At 46.3% G+C, this 8646-nt stretch overlaps 1 protein-coding gene across 1 annotated transcript; it reads left to right on the top strand.

Annotated features, from left to right (window-relative positions):
- Positions 1-3689: 3689 nt before the first annotated feature.
- On the top strand, positions 3690-6145 carry MCYG_00682 (conserved hypothetical protein; the record flags this gene model as incomplete). Its single annotated transcript, XM_002850532.1, has 4 exons — positions 3690-3736; positions 3815-4324; positions 4421-5742; positions 5805-6145. 4 exons carry the CDS (start codon positions 3690-3692, stop codon positions 6143-6145), a joined length of 2220 nt encoding a protein of 739 aa, XP_002850578.1.
- Positions 6146-8646: the final 2501 nt, after the last annotated feature.

Raw genomic sequence — 8646 nt, 5'->3', positions numbered from 1 at the left:
ATAATAAAATTTGTAAAAAAATAGTAATTCTCTTTTATCCACCAACCAACTCTATCATTTGCCTATAATATTAGCCTTAACTGCGTGGTAAGTGAGAAAGTAAGTGACTAAACTTGCATCATCATAGCCAGCAGGACCTCGATACCTCTCCCTCGTCTCATTTGCTGGAAGGTCCATATTATTCTTATGTGTTATTCCTCCTTCTTGGTCTGACATCCAACTGTTGGAACTGTCCCGGAGAAATTCCAAACCGATCTGAGATTCGGTTCGGCGCACGGTTAGCAGTAGCGAGTATAAGGCCTAGAAGTTGAACTTTGCAGCAGTTAAGAGAGATGAATGGCCACAGAGTTAATATCCCGTGCAAGAGGTCATGACGTTGCCCGTTCGTCTTGTCAGCCTCTTGTCAACGATCGATCGACAAGAAAGGTTTGTGCGTGTGTGTGTGTCTCTAACTAGGGGGGGGATGAAGGAAAAAAAAGGGGGGGGGAGGGAAGGGGGATGAATGGTGTGGCGAAAGCCTGAAAGGGCAGACTTTGACCGTTGGGGCTCTATTATGATAGCTTGTCCCTATTATATGTCAAGGATACGTCGTAATTGTATACCTACTTAAGATAGAGATGTTATTCCGTAGCTAAGAATATATGCAGATGGGGGTGGGATGCATGTAATATCTATAGGAGAAGCAGAGCCCGGGATGTGCTCGATATTAGCTGCTTTCCCCCGTATAATGCTTCATCCACACCCATGCAATCCACGCCGAGGTAAAAAGCTAGAGCTGCAGCAGGGGGAGAGCGAGCGAGAATATACACAAGAGAAAGAATATACAGAGATGATAGAAGAGACGAGATGGCGTCGAGTCTTTCCTTTCCTCCCCCCACAGAGATGTCCACCATCGACGCTATGGGCTCTTCTTTTTGCATACAATAAATTATTTACTAACCTTCGTCATTTTAAAAGAAGAAAAGAAAAAATAGCTCTTCTGCAGTGGTTCGCCCGGCCCTACGAGGTCTGTGGCGTTCATCTCCACAACCTCTCTTCCTTTCCTCCCTTTATTATCTATATACGAATCTGGCTCTCCACCTTAAAAAGTATCGAATATATGTGGCGTGTGGCAGTGCGGGAGAGAGAAAAGAAGATACCAAGCAGAGCGAGTAGGAGATAGAGAACACTATTGGGCTTCTGGAGGAGGGAGGGGGGGAAAGAGGAGGAGAATTGACTCTGAAGGCAGTGGAGGACGTGGTACGGAGGAGTGAAGTACAGAGTACAAGAGAAGAGGAAAATGTGGCGAACCAGAGGGAGACAGAAGTAACTAGCCTATTCATTTCATCGTTAACTAGTCGACGGGACGGAGCAAAGTAGAGAAACAGAGACGAGAGAGAGGGAGACAAAACCGATCGACTCTTCTATTATTCTTTTCCCTGAGATGGAGATATGGGAAGAACCATTCGAGAACAATACTGCGTACGAAGCTGTACTACCCCGTCTTCCCAGGGAGGTTCACTTAATCCCATCTCGGCCCTTTTTTTCTTATTCTTTTTCTTATGTTAGTTAACTGGGAAGGTTATCGAAAAAAGGCCCAGGTAATCGACAAGTGCACTATGTCAGTACCTGGTACAGCTGCTCTGATGTACCCTGTTCTCTCTCTCTCTGCTTCTTCTCTTCTCTGTCTCTATCTGCCACCCCCCCTCCATTACTTGTCCCTAATATCCTACCAGGAACCAGGGTTACAAAAGTTAAACACCGGCCAATCCCGTCTTTCTTTTTTTTTTTATTCTCCTCTCTGGCTGGTAGTTTAGTTCACGGGGAGGTTTTGTCTCCTTCGTGGTTCTGGCAATATCAGATCACCGACTCAGGGGCAAAACCACCAACCACCAACAACTGTATATTTTTATATCAACATCAACAAACCGCAGTAGAACCCACACACACAGAGAGAGGTACCTTTGAGCGGCGAAAAAAAAAAGGGCTAGGAGCCAAGCTTCTCTGCCCCCGTCTGGCTCGGCCAATCATCCCCGAACCCATCCTGCCCTCTCCCCGGTCTGGAATGATGGAATTATAGCATCATGGTGGCTTGCTCCTCGGATCGTCTCTCTCGCACAGGAAGGAAAAAGGAACGTCACGGCCTGGTGGATGCACCCCGAAGCATCTTCTCCTCTTTGCTTTTTCTCCTCTCGGTCTTTTTGCAGATAGAAAAAGAAACGAAAATGCAAAAAAGAAAGAGAAGAAGCGCAGAGATAGAGATGGAGAGAGGAACGAGAACAGACGAGAGAGAACCAGAGGACGGAGCTCCGTCAATGACATAGCTGTGGCCCCACCGGTTGCTTTTTTTCCTTTCCCTTCCCGCTTGCTATCGTCATTATTATTATTATTCTTTTCTCTTTTTTACGTTCGAACTACGAGTCGAGAGAGGAAGCTTGTTGATATTTATTCAGTTCTCTCCCTGCTTCATCTCCCCCCCCCCCCAATTCCTCCACCCCACGGCCAGATACATCATCAGCAAGCCCTGACCAGGACGAGAGAGCCAAAAAAAAAAAAAGAGAGAAAGCTATATTAGAAACCGTCGGGGAAGAGGTTCCTTAAAATCTTTATTTTTAAGCTCTTCCTTCTCTACATCTCGTCTTCTTCTCTCTTCGTCTCCGTCCCTCACTCTCTCTACCGTCGTTGTCTTTGATCAAGAGAGTTAGCTATCAAAAACCGGCTCCCGCGGTTGGATGAACCTGAACCCCTGGCGCCATCCCAGACAGACTATCTCGCCCATTATATGGTATACCGAATCTCGCTCTTCGTCTCCGTCTTTTTTTCTACATCTTCGCCTTCAAAACCTGTCATCAGCTGGTGGACTTTTTTTCAAGAGCTAGACTTCTCTTACTTGCCGTCTTATCCTCCCAGCTTCGTGCCATCCCGGTTCTTACTTGCGTCCTACTAAGGGTTCCAGAAACGGTATCTTCTATCTAACCGGCAATCTCTCCCCTTTTCTTCTCTCATTCTCGTTCTCCCTATCCTATCCTGCAGAAGAAGAGGGAGAATCGGGCCTTTGAATGTAATATCTATACATTTCCTTGCCTATCATCACCTTATCACATTCTACTTCCATCCCCCTTATACCCTCTCTTCATATACGCAGGAAACCCTCATTCGCGGGTAGGCTTGAGTGGAAGAGCCTGGCTGGGTAACTCCTGTTGATTGCCCTTATATATATATACATATCTTGTCAAGGGGGAAAGAGACTGCTTGTTGATCATATCAGAGAGCTTGTCTCTTTCTCTCTTTCCCTTATCCTTCTCTCTCTCTCCCGTCGACTGGCATGTTTCAAAATCGGTATGTACAGGAAGAAAGAGTCAGGAGTTTGGAGATATCTATATATATATATACACACCCCCTATCGGCTTCATCACCTCTCATCTTTTCTTTCTGCATGATACAGCTTCAGGTATACTGACTCAGTCTTATAGAAACAACACCCGGAAACCGGACGAAGCCTTCTACGCCAATTTTAGAAGGGGTTTCGTCGAAAACAACACCAGCGCCTTTGCTCGCCCAAACATAGCTCTATCTTCTCAGTTACCTGCAAGTGAACGCCCAATAATGGGCCAGTCACTCGTTCATAGGTTGGTCATCAATTCACCCGCATCATGGGGGCGTTGAGAGTCCAAGCAGTTCTTCTTTCTTCGGTTTCACAAGGATTGATCATGGGTGGGGAGACTTTGTTCTTTGCCTTGTTGAAGACCACCCTGGCGTGCGTCACGAGAGCGTCATGAAACTGCAGATTTTTGCTAACTATCGTCTTCTCAACCTTCCTTTGGTACATTTATAGAGGTGTTCTCGACCATCACGACCCTTCAAGAACTCAAGATATTCCCTGGGCTTTATCCGCTCAGGTCGGAATGGATCACAGCCACAACATGTTCGCCGGTCTAAACGGCCAATCGTCCTTTTATTCCACAGTCCCCGGAATGGGAATGCATCAGGATATGACCAGCCCACTAGACGACATGCTTAGTCCGTTGCTACCTACTGCTACTACTTCCGTGGACCCTTCGGTCATCTCGAATCAACCCATCAGCATGGCCGCTATGCAACAACCCTACGTCCAGCCCTTGGGACATCAGATGAGTGCCCAGGCCATGGGAGGAGAGCACCTCGAGGCGTACGGGCAACCCCATGCCTTCCCCCCGACTGCGATGCTTCACAGAAACTCAGACTTGGGTCCTCTAACTCAAGATAATAATTCCTTTGCTCAGCTTCAGCTCCGTCGCGGATCAGCCAGTGTAGCCACAGATCAGAAACAGCAACAGCTCAAGGAGCAAGAATTTTACAATTCAGAGTAAGTAGTTCAGTAGTCCAGTTCCCAAGGCGAGGGTCATACCAGCTGGCACAGCTTTTGCTTTTTTTTTCGTTTGTTTACTGACACAAAACCCAGCTTTCGATTTCATGCTGTTCTTCGGGCAGCTACGGCTATGGTCAGAGACCCAGACGAAATACCAATCACATACCTCAACAAGGGCCAAGCATATACTTTAACTATCTCCGACTCCGCTGCCCTAAGCTCTCCTCGTCGCCCCACAAAATACCGTACTTACATCAGAGTCTCCTTCGAAGAGGAGGAGCAGAGATCCAAGCCTGCTAGCTGCTGGCAGCTCTGGCAGGAAGGACGCGGGGCGAACGAAGCTCACCATCGCGATGGCAAACTGCTTGCCGTCGAACATGTTGATCCTAACCAAGGGGGCGATGGTGACCTTCGTCATCAGCAAGTTCAGCTCGAGAGCGAGAACTTTGATGGCTTCTCGGTACTTTGGACTCCAAGCCGGATCAACGGACGGCACGAGTGTGCCATATCTGTGCGATTCAACTTCCTCTCGACCGACTTCAGTCACTCCAAGGGTGTGAAGGGTATTCCGGTCAGGCTGTGTGCCAAAACTCAGGTTGTGTCCGGCATCTCAGAGATTCCAGTGCCAGAGTACGCAGAGGTTGCATATTGCAAGGTCAAGTTGTTCCGTGACCATGGGGCAGAACGAAAACTGTCCAATGACGCCACTCATGTGAAGAAGCAAATAGAGAAGACAAGAAGCCAGATGATCCAGGCTGAGTCGGGTTCCACTAGTGGCGAGAAGAGGAAAAGAAGTGGCTCGATCTCCAGGGGGGGAAGCGGAAACAAGGTCAGTAAGACGCCCAAGTCGAAGAGGTCCTGGTCTCAGGGACAGGGTGAGAAGGCGCCGTTTGAGGACGACCTACAGTTACGGCTCCAGAGCTTCATGGAAATGTTCCGCTCTGTGCGACATGCTAGCGTTCTCAATCTTAAGGGTGATCCCGAAGATGACCCAGACGCATACCCTGTGAGGCTAGACTTACCTCTAGAGACCAACAACATCGTCACCACCACCTTAGACTGGGACCCCTCCCAAACAACAACTGCTCCTACCACCAATGATGGAGCAATCTCGCATTCTTTCTCGCCAGCAAGCAGTCATCGCTCCATCACCTCCTCCGGCCACTCGTTCGACGTGAAGCCTAGTATGGCTCCAAACGGTGCCATGTTTGGAGACTCTCGTCATGGATCCGTCGATTGGTCGGGTTTTGCTTCGCATGATCCTGAAATCCATCCACAACTCAAGCATAACCAGATATATCATCATCCAATTAAAATCCAGCGACAGGGTGCTACTGATGCGAATGATGGATGGTTTGAAGCCATGGGCGTCGACCCTAACTACCACCCTCCATCAGACGCAATCACCATTCCAAGTAAGTCGTAATCTTTCTCTATATTATGATATATAGCAATATACTAATATACCCCACCTTAGAGCACTGCTTCTACGTCAAGGCCAGCCAGAACGATGACGAAAAAACAGCAAACTATCATCATGCCATTTACATCCAGCAGCGCAACACCCAAGAATTCGTCGAAGCTCTCGCCAGGAAATGGAAGCTCGACCCCGCAAACGTCATCCGAACCATCCAGGTCCGTGATGATGGATTAAATGTCATCGTCGACGATGATGTCGTGCGGGAGTTACCCGAGGGCAAAGATATGATAGCTGAGTTCCTCCAGCTTCGTGAAGAATCAGAGGGACCAAACATGGACGTCGACTCTCCCGTCTCTCCCAGAGCTGGAGGCGCTGTTGAAATCCGATTGAAGTTTTAATACCCATTCTTTCCCCCCTTACAACTAATTGGGCTATAAAACTGGGAAATTAAAAAGGGAATAAATACGAAATTATTTAAAAAAAAAGGCAAAACAGCTTCAACTATCGCCTGGGAGGGGCTTCTTTTCTTCAACTTTTTATCCTTAATTATGGAGGCTTTTAATTTATCTTCTATTCCGAGTTCCCTTGCCAACCCTTCCTTGCTGGCATCCTCGTCACTTGAACACATAACAAACACTTTAATGCTTGTCTTCCAACTTGCCTCACGTCAAACCAAAAATATGAAGATCAACGACACCAGAAAATGTTTATGGCGCAAGCATCATAGACGGCTTTTTTTTTTAAAAAAAAAAAACCCCGCGCTTCCGGTGGCTGATGTATCTGTGATGGAAGGGGAGAGAAAAAAGGATTGCTGTCTGATTTACTTTGATATTGTTCTATCTATTGCTTACCTCCATTCGGCCGACTTTTTTTTTTTTTTACTATGGCTAGCTTCTGTCATTGTTTCTTTCCTTGCCCCATTTCTCACGGTTGGTTTCGGCCCTGGAAAAGAAAAAGATATTATCAGCTTAGCGAGACGGGACGGCTGATTACGACCTCGACGAATCTCTTTTGTATACGGCGGATTCGGATGGGGCGGATTTCTTTCTTTTATTCTCTTTTGTGTGTTTGGACTTGGTATCGGTTTCGCCTGGTGTTTCTCTCATTTCTTCTTTCCTTTTTATTATCTTGCTTTCCATTCTGACGGTGTTCTACTTCTATGCCAACTCAAGTTCCTTAACTATATTGAAAGTAATAATTATTTCTCTTCTGTGTCTATATTTTTTTGAAAAAAACTCCACCTTATTCTTTTTTTTTTCGACTTTCTTTTCCTTACTAGTTATTATAATAAATGAGTAGTCTTTTGAAATTAGGCTTACAGTCCCAACTATAATAATAGTGGGAGATTAATGAAGTTGTAATACCTGTTTTTATGCACATAAAATGAAATGATACAGAGCCAGGACAAAAGGAACCATGAGCCAGACCATGACGTGTATAAGAGATTACCATTACCTTCCGCCATCTTCTGTGCCAGTTTTTTATATTTCATTGCTGTTGGGATATATCCCGTTTATGCAGAGTTTTCACCCAAATGTTGGGATGCATGGTTGATCTGACGCCCACACAATAGATATCTTTCGGTGGTAACAACATAGTAAGAATAAGAAAAGAAACACAGGTTAATCTATCAAAATACAGACAGAAGTTAATTATAAAGAGTACTACATTTGTCCTATCCTCCGACTAAAATGGCCTAGACATGTAAATCTGTGCAGCTGGGCCGGGGTGACGTTATCCCGTTCACATACCCCATTTTCTAAGTCTTGCATCGTACAGGAGACACATCAGATAAGAAAGTGAGGCAAGGGCTGTGTCTAGCCCCCGGTCTATCAGACCTGTTGTGACTGGTTCTCTTGACATTCAGGCATAAGTGTTTTTTCACCAGCCATGCCTTAATAGTTATAATTTGTGCAGATACTATGCCTAAAGGCTGAGACACGGACATGAATCTATACATAAGCTGCAAGCACATGAAGACGCCATGACCATATAGACAATAATACCTGGTAGAAGCCTTCTCGAAAGAGGTTTCATGCACAGTGACGTTGTTAGTGCGTCTTAGCGCCATTTTTCTCACGTGGCTGTGGGTTTGTTGTGTGGAGGTTAGCGTATAACGTTAATTTTAACCTCCCGTTGCTTGGCTTTCTTTAATATCAGAGTGAGAAAGGGGGGTATACAGAGGTAGTAGTTCTATTTGGGGGGATATATCGTAGCTTGTCTGTTCCGTTGCTGCTTGTCTATACGTCTAGGGAAGGGGGGAAGAGGCGAGGATGCTTGGAATAAGCAATTGAGTCTGTAGAGGCAAGGCTAAGTATACATCTCAAAGGGAGTATGGGGAAGGGGAAAGAGCATATAAAATGGCTGCAGGGAAGTAGAAAGGTCCCTTGGATAGAGTATTTTGTAGCTTATTGGGAATATCTCAAATTGTGCTGACCCTCCGCATTGCTCAGGGTAGCTGGAAGTAGCTTCGTTTTGGTCCATGATGTCCTCGAAAGACAGGACGGTAGCGTCAAGGGTAGAGCTTGACAGGTGTAAAACCCTCCGTCATCTGTCCAGGCAGCTCAAGGCAGGTCAAAGACAGATAAAACGGAGCCAGAAATCTCTTCATTAGCGCGGAAAAATCTGATAGCAGGAGGTTGGACACTGCCTGTTTAGGTATAGGCCCCTCTCTCGCTTGTCCTGTTGCTCGGTAACCCACCAAGGGCAGAGCGCACTATAAAAACCCCCTCCCCCCCCCTTTTGTTTTCTTTCCTTCTTCTTCTTCCCCCTCTCCTTCTTCATCACCACGGTTCATCAAACTCGTTCTCGTCTCTCGTTCACCAGATCCAGCATCCTTCATTCATTCACCGTCTCTATCTCTCAAGTCTTCATTGACTCATACTTCGAATCCAGCGTG

Source organism: Microsporum canis, genomic scaffold, assembly GCF_000151145.1.
Source record: "Microsporum canis CBS 113480 supercont1.1 genomic scaffold, whole genome shotgun sequence".
Taxonomy (NCBI): domain Eukaryota; kingdom Fungi; phylum Ascomycota; class Eurotiomycetes; order Onygenales; family Arthrodermataceae; genus Microsporum; species Microsporum canis.
Note: the sequence above shows the minus strand (reverse complement) of the source record. Positions and strands in the feature narration are given on the sequence as shown.